Raw genomic sequence first — 15,517 nt, 5'->3', positions numbered from 1 at the left:
ACTAGCCACTGCCTTTTGAAAATCATTTTGGAAAACCATGATTAAGAGTGTGTTTTTTTTTTACAATCATAATAGATATAAGCAAAACGAATGATTTATTTAACTATTTTCTTTGATTAACCTAAAAATACAAATTTCTTAAACTTTTATCTGATTAGAGTAGGGGTCGGCAAACTGCGGTCTGCGGGCCAAATGGGGCCCTAAAAGCCAAATTTTTCCAGATTTTTTTTAAACAACTGTAATCTAAGAAAATATTTCATTCCGTTTTTATCTATAGTTTTCTAATTAACAACTATTTATTTTGGTAATTTTTTCAATAGCTGTTTGTAACAAATACTATAAATATGTAGCTTAACTTTGTGCACTAATAAGTAATAAAAATAATTTGATACTGTATGTCAAAGTTTTGATCATTAAAAAACATAGATATTTTTAAACTTTAACGAACTTTTAAAACAAGAACAACCGTTGTTTTATTAATATTAACTAATATACCGATTTTTTTTAATTAAAACATTAAAATCATAAGCTATTCAACTTGTAAAACAAAACCAAAAGATTTTATTTCTACTCCGGCATTTATTCTCAAAAAGTATATACGTACATTCAGTGTAATAGCTAGAATTTTACGATAAAATTATGCAGAATCAATTTAGACTGGCTTGAAAGCTTTCTAAAAGTTCACAGATAATAAACAGCAGCGAAAAATCCCATCAATGCCAAAGCTCCCCATACCGACACCTCCATCTTCTCCGTTGCCACGCAACCCCTTCTCGCCCCGACGTCCCTCATCTCCGCTTCGATCCAGCCCCTGAAGTGCGCCACCTTGGTGTAAATCATCGGTGTCTCGGGTCCCCCCCGGCACTTGGAGTTCTTCCCACAGCAGTCGCCTTCGGTGTCGATCGTCGTCGAAGACACCCCGTGGATGAATTTCTTGTTCGTCCTGGGGTCCCGGCACACCAGGGCGCTGCCCGAGTCGCCCTGGCCCGCCGCGGCTCCGTTTCCTCTATTGCGGCCTACGCACACGTTCCGCTCAAAAAAATCCCCGGAAAGGTTTTCCGCGCCAAGCTTCTCGCTGATGTTCTCCCGCCACCTCTGCCGACACGCCCTCTCGTCCAGCACCTTCACCCTTCCCGCCCTGAGGACTTCCGACGCGGTGCAGGAGCGGTCGTGGAGGCCCCAGCCCGACACGTGGCACTCGGTCCCGACCGAAGGCTCCCCGGTGGCCAGGAGGTGCATGGCCGGCTGGACGTACGGGCAGAACTTGACGGCCTTGTTCAGGTAGACGAGGCCGATGTCGAAGCCGGAGTCCGAGATCTCCTTCTTGACGTACCCCGGGTGCCTGAACCAATGGGCGGCCTCTATTCCCTCGTTTCCCGCGCAATTTTCCACGAAGCCGATTCCCACCACCACTTGCTGGATCTTCAGGTTGCTGTATCCCTGCTGGAGGTGCTCGTTGATGCAGTGAGCCGAAGTGAGCACCCACCTGTTTCCCAGAAAGTTGTTTTTAAGCTAAAACTTTCTGAGTTGTTGTTTGAAATTATTTATCTTGAACAAAAATAAACCGTTATGTCATAAAAATTATAAGATATTCATAATCACGCTGCATCTTTTAAATACCCCTTTTGTTTTATTTCGGTTTAAATTAAAAAACTGTTTTTGAATCACTTTATCTATTGCTTAATACCGACCTATCGCTGAGTATGATTCCGCTGCAGATGGTGGAAGTTATCGGCTTGTTGTTGTTTCCGTAGTACACGTCCAGCGACACATGCCACGGTTCCTCTCCCAACTTGACGCTCCTCTCGGAGTTGAACACTTGCCCGTTTGAGTGGCAGAATATTGATAAGACCAACAGTAGCACAAACATGTTTTCAAAAAATAATTCGACGAAAATTAATATTTTTCCAATTTTTATCGAAGCTTATTTTTATAATTTACAACTTTCATTATGACGCATTATTTGTGATAAAAGCTATCTGTCAACTGCAAATCTAAGGCGCTTCTGATTGGCTAATACTGTAATGACTTTGATTTATGTTTTAATTTTGTAATAAAATAACTTAGTTTATTTTTATAAATTTAGGTAAGTTTGGCTAGGAATAAGGGTATAGATTAAGTAATCTGGGTAAAAGAGGTTAGGAATAGGGCTTTACATGTAACATACTTCTGTATTGTTACTTTACCTCATTTGCATAATTTTATGAATGAAAAAGATTCCAAAACCTGATAACTGCAGCCGGCCCAAAAGCTAACTTTTTATTATGTTTTGATAAGTTAAGCAGCAGCTAATGGTCTTAACTTTATAAAAAGTCTAATTGCAAGATACTATATACATAAGTGACTATGACATAAAAATAAATTTTATAGTAAATTTAAGTTTAGTTTAAAAAAATCAATATAAGTACACAAAAAGGGTAAAAGTTTAATAAATTAGCTTAAATGCCAACTAACGAGACTCGAACTAAGATTTTTTAAATGATGAAGTTATGCTAAAAAAATGTAAATAAACTATCGTTGTTATAAAAATATTATTTTGACAATTTGTTTAACTACAGTTTAGTTTTAAAAAAGTTTATTGTACCTATTATATATTATTTTGTTATTGAGCTACTTATTGCTTATTTATAAGTCAAACGCAACGAAAAAGTAGAAGCTAAAGAGTTTTATATGTATAAGATATCCAAAATACTTAAGTGGTATTTAATAATTTATAATCAAAGTAAGATCATATACAAAAAACATGTTGAGAATTTTATTTTTAATAGTTATCGAAAATCGAAAAAGTTATTATTTTGATGTGTAAAAGATTTCTAAAATTTGTAACAGTTATGCAAGCTGACCAAAGAAAAGAAGTAATCTGTTATTTTCAAAACCAAGATATTGCTTTCAGTGTATCAAAATTATACTTAACAAAGTCTAAGTGTTCTTCAACGATTATTTTTTTCTAAAAAGCTATAAATTAAAGTTAAAAGTTTAGGTTTGTATATGGTACATTGTTTCCATAAAATGTGTTCTTCTGAAAACAATGTACCTGGGTTTACTGCCACATCTAGCTTTTTACAAACGTACGTGTTTGACATTGTTACTAGTGACATAATACAAATTGTTTTCATGCTGCTCGTGATGTTATTATTCTTTTGTTAATAATGTTTACTTTAAATTTTTAAAAAGGTGTGAACTTGGTTTTATTTCTATTATTAAATGTTTAATAACATTATTTTGGCATAAGTAAAAAGCGTTTTATAATAGTGTAATGTGCATAACTTCAAGCTTACTTAGATTTTATTAGCTATTATTTCAAGACAAGAATTTACTAGTAAAGCAGATTTTTTTTTTTTTTTATCAACCTAAACTCTATTAAACATTAAAACAAAATAATTTGTTATTTTTTGCAGTTTATTTGAAATTTTTACAGTATATAAACCTATTATAAGCAGCTTAGACTCTTAAGTACTTGTCTAGGTTTTTTAACAAGCTATAGAACTTATGGTAGTTTTCAATAAACGAAAAATTAAATAGTATATTTTTTAAATACTATTTTGTATAAGCAATTAAAAATTACGAAAGTAAGTAAATATATAAAAAAAATTTATCAGTTTAAGTAGAAAAGTATGTTAAAGAAAAAATTAGTTTTATCTATATAAATATCTATTTTATCTAGCTCAATACTTTCTTTTGACTTTTTATGTTTTTTTACGCAACTAGTTACCGTATATGGTATATAAGTATAGTTTTTGAGTATTAAAATAGTTCAAGATAATGTTTAAATACCTTGTACTTTTAAAATTAGAGTAAGCTGATAAAAAAATCTAAGTACAAAAACTATAGAAGCTTTAGCTATAGAAGTAAGAGTGTATGGAAGCAAAATAAGACATAAACAAAACCGAAAACTTTAGTGTATTTTAGCAAAAAACTTGTCCCAAAATTAAAACTTTTAAGTTATTTATGAGTCGTATAAAACTTAAATGTTTTTATTGGATGCATAATTTGTTAAAATTTCAAATAAAAGTTCTATAAATAAAAGTCTCAATAAACTTATAATGTACTTAAAACTCAAATTAAGCTTAAATAAAATATTGAAAAAATAATAATATAAAAATGGGTTGTGCGTCTTCGAGAGCAGTAGATGATGTTAATAGCAGTAAGTTTTTTATTTATTTGAAAAATTAAAAAAGTTTTATCAAAATTAAAAAAAAAAGTTAACAAACGTTGTTTGATTGAAACTGTTACTGGAAAAGTCTATTTGAAAGAAAATTAAACAACATACAGACTAGTTTAGAAATTAACATGCTTAATTTGTAGGGTTAAAAAACTGTTTATTAATCTTTATAAAAAGGTATTAACAAAAAACTCCAATAATTGTAATTAAAAACAATACATTTGTCCTGGACAAGACGTTAAAAGGTATCCGTGGTGTGCGATTCAATAACCGAAAGGTTCTTCGCGCACCAGGTCCTAAAACAAAATATTTTGACCAACTTTACTTTCGTTGTTTAATAAACTATGTTAGTGTGTTAAAATTCACAGTAATAGAAATTTTAATTACTTGATAATGTAGTACGAGGCTTAAACTAAAAGTAACAAAAATGTGTAACATATTTTATTTGTAAAGTTAAAAAACATTACAAAATTAATTAAAATTAATTAAGCTTAATCTACGTGCACCTTTATCTAAATTTCAAAGTTTTATGTAGGAAAGCGAAGCCAGTCCAAGCATTTAAGAAAAAACCAGGTGCATTCAGAAAGAAGAATCAGCGACGATTATGATTACCATGGATACAATAAAAATAGCTACCGTGGAAACCAGCCAAATTATGGACAGTCAGCAAACTACCGACCACCTGTAATAGATAATAGAATCTCAAGCACGACTCAAAAACAAGCGAACCGGGGATTTTCTTATTAAAAAGTTGTGTGTGTATTTTTATGCTATACCGTAGTTTTTACATGAGTAAAATGAAAAAATATAATATATAGATAATAGTAATAGTAATAAATAGATAAAAGATAATAGCAATAAATAGAGATAATTGTATGTTGTCTGATGCTTTTATGGAAAATAACTGGTATAGCTTAAAACAAGTGTATTAGATTGTTTATATTAACTTTTTTTCAGAAATCATTTTTTGTTCACAAAATCAGAAATTAAAACCTTTATATTAAATGCAACATATTAACGTAATTTTTACTGGTCTTCGCTTCAAGTATTTATACTTTTTTATAAACTATCTGAAAAGTTTAGATCTTTTTTTCGCTGCAAAATAATACTATAGACTTGAAAGTAAAAGATTTATTGTTATCATAAAAAACATATGTGATTCATATGTTTCTATTTTACCGGTAATAGATTATAACGATGATATACTAAAAAATTCTTTATACGTAGTAAAAAAATTTGAAATTTTTCTTTTATAGCTTAATTAACTATCAAATTTTAATACAAAATTTTTCAAATTCTTAAATGTTTGTATCTAACCTATTAAACCTTTACATAACTACTTTTTTTTTGTATCTTAATTTAAAAAACTTTCTGTTTGCGTTTTCTATATCCATCCTATTATAGTTATTAAGTGTTATAATACATTTTCGACCATTATTTTATAATTATTTTATTAACTTGAGAAAAACTATTTTTATTGAACAAATACACTTTATTATAAGTATATACATTATACTTTCTACTGTACTCACTGTTTAAAGTGTTATCCACTTGAAAACATTGTTAACTAATAAAATAATCTACACAACTGTCTACATAGCCTATAACTATATTATACATTCAAGAGGTGTTTAATATATCTAAATACTTAAATATAAGAATTTTTGCAAATGAAAAATATATTCTTGTTAAGTTGCAAGTGGTATTAAAAAACAACAAAACACCTTACGATAATAGAACGTAAAAAATATATTTTTAAGAAAGATCAGTTTTTACTATGAAGTTGATAATAAATTTTGATACCTTAAAATATATGTCATGAATTTAACAAACACAACAATACAAAGTGTATCTAGTAATAAACCATAAGTTCATAAGTCTTTAAAGGTCATCACAGATTTTACTTAAATAAAACTTTTAGACTAATTATCTTTTTAAAATAGTTATTTAGAAATTTTAACCTTCTTAAATTTTTTCAAAAAATTCATAAACTGTTTAAAAGAAGAAGAAACTTGTATTTCACAAAAACTCACCTTAATATTATTTTACTGTAAACTTATTATGATCATTATGACTAGTAAAAGCTAATATTAAATATTTTTATAGCAATTTAAAAATCAAAAAGATTTGACGTTTATCAAAACTACTTAAATTTTTTTTTGCTTAAATACGATTGGTCAATTTAAAGGTGTTAGAGCTATTTATTTACATCTAATATTTTTAAAGCAAAATTCATATCTTTATTTGACTAGCAACTAAGTTGCTTTAACCTAAACAGATAAGAGCTCATAAAATAAAAACATTTTAAACTTTATTTATAGGTTTTTGTAGAATAATGCAATAAAATTATTTATTTAAAACAAAGTTTATATCTTTATTTGACTAACTACTAAATTATTTTAAACTAAACACAAAAGCGTTCATAAAATAAAAATATATAAAATATTTTTGATAGGTTTTTGTTAAACAATGCAAAAACAAAATAAAATGTTATAACTTTAAATTTTCAAGCAGAACTTAAGCTATTTTACTCAGTTCGATAAACTTAAACTCTTTTTTTTTCTAAATACCTTTTGTAAATACAAAATATCCAAGCACTAGAAAATATAAGACTTTGGTAGAGAATGATAAAAATTATTAATTTTTTTTACGTTTTATTAAACTTTAAGTAGACAACACTAAAAATTAGTTCCAATTTTTATATACGTATAACGTGTTTTTTGTAGTTTCTTAATTTAAAAATTTCTAAGCTTATGTTAAAAAAGAATTGAAAAACTACTAGTTTTTATTTTCTACAAGTGGTTTGAAAAAAACCAGACTAATTTAAAAAATGACTAATTTGAATCATTTCTGCAAACAAATGCTGCAATTCTATTGCTAGGAAAAGCACCTAACAAATTTATAATTTTTAATCGTATAAAGTATTTAGCTGATACTTTATATGTTTTTTTTCAAAAATTATAATATAAATATCCAAAAAATAAAAAATGTACAATAAACGATAATAGTTAGCAGTTCTAACAGAAGCTTTAAACACGTTTCAAAGTGTAATTTTTCAAACTCACACTTTTATGAGAAATATGATTTAGGTAAAAGTTCAAAATACAGGCCTGTGTCTGAATGCACACCAACTCAAGCTGTGCTTGCGTAGTTCACTAATTTATTACTAACATATGTTTTTATAATCATATAAAAACTCTCAAAAACATGAGTAACACTAATAAAATTGTAATAATGTAGTCTGTCATTGGCAATTTAAACACAGTACAAAAATGGGAATTCTAACCAACAATATGAACTTAGTAAAGTTTTGATACTGATTTTATTAAAGCAAAGTATCTGCATTCTATTCTGATTTTGTATTTGATTAGGATTGTAATAAAAGTAAAATTGTTAATTCTAACTTTTAAATAATACGTCCAGTTTTAATAAAATGAAAACAGACATACATATTCATATACACACAAAGTTAAACATTATAACAAGAATACTCTGTTTACGTTGTTACTTAAAAGTGGATAAAATGTTATTTTGTTGATTTATTTTATTAAAACTTATATTTGTGTATGAAAATAAACAACTACCTTTTTTGGGTAGCTGTCTAAATTGCACGAGCGTACAAAATTGCACGAGGGGACAAAATTGCACGAGTGCACAAAATTGCACAAAGATACTTTTGCACGAAGATGAAATTGCACGACGATATTTTTGCACGAACAGACAATTTTGCATGGAGACAATTTTTTGTTATTTATTATTCAATGTTTTATTAATTTTACTATCGCTTTACAATTTACTATCTCTTTTACCCTTAACCCTTACCTTTTACTATGACTAGTAAAAGCTGATATTAAATATTTTCATAGCAATTTAAAAATCAAAAAGGATTTGACGATTATCAAAACTACTCAAAAAAATTTTTGCTAAAATACGATTGGTCAATTTAAAGGTGTTGGAACTATTTATTTACATTCTAATATTTTTTAAAGCAAAATTTGTATCTTTATTTGACTAGCAACTAAGTTGCTTTAATATAAATTATAAACAGATGAGTGCTCATAAAATAAAAATATTTCAAATATTATTTATAGGTTTTTGTTAAACAATGCAATAAAAATACTTATTTAAACCAAAATTTATATCTTTATTTGACTAATTACTAAATTGTTTTAAACTAAACACAAAAGCGTTCATAAAATAGAAATATATAAAGTATTTTTGGTAGGTTTTTGTTAAACAATGCAAACAAAAATTAGTTAATGCTATAACTTAAAATATTTAAGCAGAACTTAAGCTATTTTACACAGTTCGATAAGTTTAAACTCTCTTTTTTTAAAGTACCTTTTGTAAAAACAAAGTATCCAAATACTAAAAAATATAAAACTTTGGTAGAAAATGATAAAATTTATACATACTTTCTTTTGTTTTAATAAACTTTAAGTAGACAACACGAAAAATTAGTTTCAATTTTTATATACGTAAACGTATTTTTTGTAATTTCTTATTTTAAAATTTCAAAGCTTATGTTAAAAAAAAAATTGAAAAACTGCAAGTTTTTTATTCTATAAGTGGTTTGAGAAAACATAGACTAATTTAAAAAATGACTAATTTGAATCATTTCTGCAAACAAATACTGCAATTCTATTGCTAGAAAAAGCTCATAATAATTTTCTTAATCTGTAAGCGTACAAAGTATATGTTTTTTAAGAAAAAATAAAAAATAAAATATAGAAAAAAAAAAACAATAATAAATAATAGTTAGCAGTTCTAACAGAAGCTTTAAACACGTTTCAAAGTGTAATTTTTCAAACTCATACTTTTATGAGAAATATGATTTAGGTAAAAGTTCAAAATACAGGCCTGTGTCTGAATGCACACCAACTCAAGCTGTGATTGCATAGTTCACTAATTTATTACTAATATGTGTTTTTATAATCATATAAAAACTCTCAAAAACATGAGTAACACTAATAAAATTGTAATAATGTAGTCTGTCATTCGCAATTTAAACACAGTACAAAAATGGGAATTCTAACCAACAATATGAACTTGCAAGTATCTGCATTCTATTCTGATTTTGTATTTGATTAGGATTGTAATAAAAGTAAAATTGTTAATTCTAACTTTTAAATAATACGTCCAGTTTTAATAAAATGAAAACAGACATACATATTCATATACATACAAAGTTAAACCTTATAACAAGAATACTCTGTTTACGTTGTTACTTAGAAGTGGACAAAATGTTGTTTTGTTGATTATTTTTAATAAAACTTATATTTGTGTATGATAATAAATAATTACCTTTTTTGGGTAGCTGTCTAAGTTGCACGAGGGGACAAAATTGCATAAATGCACAAAATTGCACAAAGATACTTTTGCACGAAGATAAAATTTCACGACGATACTTTTGCACGAAGACCCTTTTGCACGAGCAGACAATTTTGCATGGAGACAATTTCTTTGTTATTTATTATTCAAATTTTTTATTAGTTTTATAATTTTATTTTTATTTTTTTTTTTACTATCACTGTTACCCCTAACCCTTACCCTCGGTCGGAAAGTTGATTTTAATTTTTTGTTATCATTTTTAACTTTTTTTTAATTTTATTTAATTTTATTTATTACTATCACTGTTACACCTAACCTTTACCCCTAGTCGGTAGCTTTTTTTTTCTTTTTTTTTTTTCTATTTTTTTTTTATTAAAAGTTTTATTAGTATTTTTTATTTTATTTTACTATAACTGTTACCAATAACCCTTACCCTCGGTTAGTAACTTTTTTTTTTTTTGTTAAATTATATTTTTTAGTTTTTTTTTCTGTTAATTTTATTTTTTCTATATTTTTTACTACCGTGCATAAATGTAACTCTTGCAAAATTGACTATTGGTGCAAAACCGTCTTCGGGCAGTTTTGTTCCCTCGTGCAATTTTGTGCCCTCGTGCAAACTTGTAACTTCGTGCAATTTTGTCTTAGTACAATTTAGACTCGTTCCGACTTACCATATAGTATTATATTATGGTATATAAGTGTAATTTTTGAGTATTTAAATATTTTAAGATAATGTTTAAATACCTTGTACTTTTAGAATTAGAGTAAGCTGATAAACAAATCTAAATTTAAAAACTTATTATAACACAAAAATTCTACTAAAATTAGTTTAGCTATAGAAGTAAGAGTGTATGGAAGCAAAATAAGACTAAACCAAAAACTTTAATGTATTTTAGCAATAAATCTAGCACTAAATTAAAGTTTTTTTAATTATTTATAAGAAGTATGAGTCGTATAAAATTTATATGCTTTTATTGGATGTATATTTTGTTAAAATTTCAAATACTAACTCTAAAAAAAAGTCTTAACAAACTTATAATGTACTTAAAACTCAAGTTAAGCTTAAATAAAATATTGAAAATAATTAATATAAGAATGGGTTGTGCGTCTTCGAGAGCAGTAGCATGATGTTAATAGCAGTAAGTTTTTTATCTTTAAATTAAAATAATTCTATCAAAACTAAAAAATAGTAATGAACGTTGAATAATTGAAACTCTTACTGGAAAAGTCTATTTGAAAGAAAATCAAACTGTATACAGACTAGTTTAGAAATTAGTATGGGTAATGTGTAGGGTTAAAAAATTGTTTATCAATTTTTATAATAAGGTATTAACAAAAAACTCCAATAATTTTAATTAAAAACAATACATTTGTCCTGGACAAGACGTTAAAAGGTATCCGTGGTGTGCGATTCAATAACCGAAAGGTTCTTCGCGCACCAGTCCTAAAACAAAATATTTTGACCAACTTTACTTTTGTTATTTAATAAACTATGTTAGTGTGTTAAAATTCAAAGTAATAGAACTTTTAATTACTTGATAATGCAGTACAAGGCTTAAACTAAAAGTAACAAAAATGTGTAACATATTTTGATATTTTATTTTTAAAATTAACAAACATTACAAAATTAATTAAAATTAATTAATCTCAATCTACGTGCACCTTTATCTAAATTTCAAAACTTTATGTAGGAAAGCGAAGCCAGTCCAAGCATTTAAGAAAAAACCAGGTGCATTCAGAAACAAGAATCAGTAACGATTATGATTACCATGGATACAATGAAAATAGCTATCGTGGAGACCAGCCAAATTATGGAAATCAGCTAAATTTTATGAAAGTTGTTTTATGAAAGTTATATGTATTTTTATGATATACCGTAGTTTTTACATGTGAAAAATTAAAAAATAATATGAAGATAAATATATATTCTGATTCTTTTTCGAAAAATAACAGGTATAGCTTAAAATAAGTGTATTAGATTGTTTATATGAACTGTTTTTCAGAAATATTTTTTTGTTCACAAAATAAGAAATTAATAACCTTCATATTAAATGATAAATAATACCGTAATTTTTACTGGCCTTAGCTTAAAGTAATTATATTTTTATAAACTATCTGGAAAGTTTAGATCTTTTTTTCACTGCAAAATAATACTATAGACTTGAAAGTAAAAGATTTATTATTATAAGAAACATATGTGGTTCAAACAAATTTTGAAATTTCTTTTTCATAGCTTAATTAACTATCAAATTTTAAAACAAAGATTTTTTGTTTCGAAAAAGTTTGTATTTAATATATTAGCCTTTTACATAATAACTTTTTTTTTTTTTTTGAATTTGAAAAATTTTCTGTTTGCCTTTTCTATATCTATCTTATTATAATTATTAAGTGTTATAATACATTTTAAACCATTATTTTATAAATTTGAGTAAAACTGGTTTTATTGCGCAAATTAATTTTATGATTATTATATACATTGTACTTTTTATTGTACTCACTGTTTAAAGTGTTATCCACTTGAAAACATTGTTAACTAATAAAATAATCTACACAACTATCTACATAGCCTATAACTATATTATACATTCAAGAAGTGTTTAATATATTTAAATATTTAAATACAGGAATTGTTGAAAATGAAAAATATATTCTTGTTAAGTTGCAAGTGGTATTTAAAAACAACAAAACACCTTACGATAATAAAACGTAAAAAATATATTTATAAGACAGATTAGTTTTTACTATGAAGTTGATAATCAATTTCGATACCTTTAAATATATGTCATGAATTTAACAAACACAACAATACAAAGTGTATCTAGTAATAAATCATAAGTTCATAAGTCTTTAAAGGTCATCACAGATTTAACTTAAATAAAACTTTTAGACTAATTATCTTTTTAAAATAGTTATTTAGAAATTTTAACTTTCTTAAATTTTTTCAAAAATACATAAACTGTTTAAAAGAAGAAGAAACTTGTATTTCACAAAAACTACATTAATATTATTTTATTGTAAATTTATTATGTTCATTATGACTAGTAAAAGCTAATATTAAATATTTTTAAAGCAATTTAAAAATCAAAAAGGATTTGACGATTATCAAAACTACTTAAAATTTTTTTTTGCTTAAATACGATTGGTCAATTTAAAGGTGTTAGAACTATTTATTTACATTCTAATATTTTTTAAAGCAAAATTTATATCTTTATTTGACTAGCAACTAAGTTGCTTTAACCTAAACAGATAAGTGCTCATAAAATAAAAATATTTCAAACATTATTTAACGGTTTTTGTTGAAAAGTGCGATAAAATTATTTATTTAAACTAAAGTTTATATCTTTATTTGACTAACTACTAAATTGTTTTAAACTAAACACAGAAGCGTTCATAAAATAAAAATATATAAAATATTTTTGATAGGTTTTTGTTAAACAATGCATAAAAAAATTAATTAATGCTATAACTTAAAATATATAAGCAGAACTCAAGCTATTTTACACAGTTCGATAAGTTTAAACTCTCTTTTTTTAAAGTACCTTTTGTAAAAACAAAATATCAAAATACTAAAAAATATAAAATTTTGGTAGAAAATGATAAAATTTATACATACTTTCTTTTGTTTTACTAAACTTTAAGTAGACAACACGAAAAATTAGTTTCAATTTTTATATACGTAAACGTATTTTTTGTAATTTCTTATTTTAAAATTTCAAAGCTTATGTTAAAAAAAAATTTGAAAAACTGCAAGTTTTTTATTCTATAAGTGGTTTGAGAAAACATAGACTAATTTAAAAAATGACTAATTTGAATCATTTCTGCAAACAAATACTGCAATTCTATTGCTAGAAAAAGCTCATAATAATTTTCTTAATCTGTAAGCGTACAAAGTATATGTTTTTTAAGAAAAAATAAAAAATAGAATATACAAAAAAAAATAAACAATAATAAATAATAGTTAGCAGTTCTAACAGAAGCTTTAAACACGTTTCAAAGTGTAATTTTTCAAACTCACACTTTTATGAGAAATATGATTTAGGTAAAAGTTCAAAATACAGGCCTGTGTCTGAATGCACACCAACTCAAGCTGTGCTTGCGTAGTTCACTAATTTATTACTAATATATGTTTTTATAATCATAAAAAACTCTCAAAAACATGAGTATCACTAATAAAATTGTAATAATGTAGTCTGTCATTCGCAATTTAAACACAGTACAAAAATGGGAATTCTAACCAACAATATGAACTTAGTAAAGTTTTGATACTGATTTTATTAAAGCAAAATATCTGCATTCTATTCTGATTTTGTATTTGATTAGGATTGTAATAAAAGTAAAATTGTTAATTCTAACTTTTAAATAATACGTCCAGTTTTAATAAAATGAAAACATACATACATATTCATATACATACAAAGTTAAACCTTATAACAAGAATACTCTGTTTACGTTGTTACTTAAAAGTGGACAAAATGTTGTTTTGTTGATTTATTTTATTAAAACTTATATTTGTGTATGATAATAAATAATTACCTTTTTTGGGTAGCTGTCTAAGTTGCACGAGGGGACAAAATTGCATAAATGCACAAAATTGCACAAAAATACTTTTGCACGAAGACCCTTTTGCACGAGCAGACAATTTTGCATGGAGACAATTTCTTTGTTATTTATTATTCAATTTTTTTATTAGTTTTATAATATGTTTTTTATTTTTTTTTTTACTATCACTGTTACCCCTAACCCTTACCCTCGGTCGGTAAGTTGATTTAATTTTTTATTATCATTTTTAACTTTTTTTTAATTTTATTTAATTTTATTTATTACTATCACTGTTACACCTAACCTTTACCCTCAGTCAGTAGCTTTTTTTTCTAATTTTTTTTTTCTATTTTTTTTATTTTTATTAAAAATTTTATTAGTATTTTTATTTTATTTTACTTTCACTGTTACCAATAACCCTTACCCTCGGTTAGTAACTTTTTTTTTTGTTAAATTATATTTTTTAGTTTTTTTTCTGTTAATTTTATGTTTTCTATATTTTTTACTACCGTGCATAAATGTAACTCTTGCAAAATTGACTGTTGGTGCAAAACCGTCTTCGGGCAGTTTTGTTCCCTCGTGCAATTTTGTGCCCACGTGCAAATTTGGCTTTGTGCAAACTTGCTTTCGTGCAATTTCGTTCTAGCGCAATTTAGTCCCCTCGTGCAATTTTGTAACTTCGTGCAATTTTGTCTTAGTACAATTTAGACTCGTTCCGACTTACCATATAGTATTATATTATGGTATATAAGTGTAATTTTTGAGTATTTAAATATTTTAAGATAATGTTTAAATACATTGTACTTTTAGAATTAGAGTAAGCTGATAAAAAAATCTAAATTTAAAAACTTATTACAACACAAAAATTCTACTAAAATTAGTTTAGCTATAGAAGTAAGAGTGTATGGAAGCAAAATAAGACAAAACCAAAAACTTTAATGTATTTTAGCAATAAATCTAGCACTAAATTAAAGTTTTTTTAATTATTTATAAGAAGTATGAGTCGTATAAAATTTATATGCTTTTATTGGATGTATATTTTGTTAAAATTTCAAATACTAACTCTAAAAAAAAGTCTTAACAAACTTATAATGTACTTAAAACTCAAGTTAAGCTTAAATAAAATATTGAAAATAATTAATATAAGAATGGGTTGTGCGTCTTCGAGAGCAGTAGCATGATATTAATAGCAGTAAGTTTTTTATCTTTAAATTAAAATAATTCTATCAAAACTAAAAAATAATAATGAACGTTGAATAATTGAAACTCTTACTGGAAAAGTCTATTTGAAAGAAAATCAAACTGTATACAGACTAGTTTAGAAATTAATATGGGTAATGTGTAGGGTTAAAAAATTGTTTAGCAATTTTTATAATAAGGTATTAATAAAAAACTCCAATAATTGTAATTAAAAACAATACATTTGTCCTGGACAAGACGTTAAAAGTTATCCGTGGTGTGCGATTCAATAACCGAAAGGTTCTT

General features: G+C 26.0%; 1 protein-coding gene and 1 long non-coding RNA gene across 2 annotated transcripts; one reads left to right on the top strand and one right to left on the bottom strand.

Moving 5' to 3' along the window:
• Positions 1 to 681: 681 nt before the first annotated feature.
• On the bottom strand, positions 682 to 1,870 carry LOC145836633 (kallikrein-8-like). The gene is made up of 2 exons (XM_082944423.1): positions 1,692 to 1,870; positions 682 to 1,486 (listed from the first exon to the last, which is right to left on the bottom strand). The coding sequence occupies exons 1-2, from the start codon at positions 1,868 to 1,870 to the stop codon at positions 682 to 684; spliced, it is 984 nt and encodes a 327-aa protein (XP_082800549.1).
• Positions 1,871 to 4,066: 2,196 nt separating this feature from the next.
• Positions 4,067 to 5,027, top strand: LOC145849155 (uncharacterized). The gene is made up of 2 exons (XR_014372329.1): positions 4,067 to 4,144; positions 4,698 to 5,027. It is a non-coding gene; the product is annotated as an uncharacterized LOC145849155 (long non-coding RNA).
• Positions 5,028 to 15,517: the final 10,490 nt, after the last annotated feature.

The sequence above is a fragment of the Thalia democratica genome, chromosome 1 (assembly GCF_965202585.1).
Source record: "Thalia democratica chromosome 1, ktThaDemo2.hap1.1, whole genome shotgun sequence".
Classification (NCBI taxonomy): domain Eukaryota; kingdom Metazoa; phylum Chordata; class Thaliacea; order Salpida; family Salpidae; genus Thalia; species Thalia democratica.
This window is presented reverse-complemented; position numbering and strand designations above follow the sequence as displayed.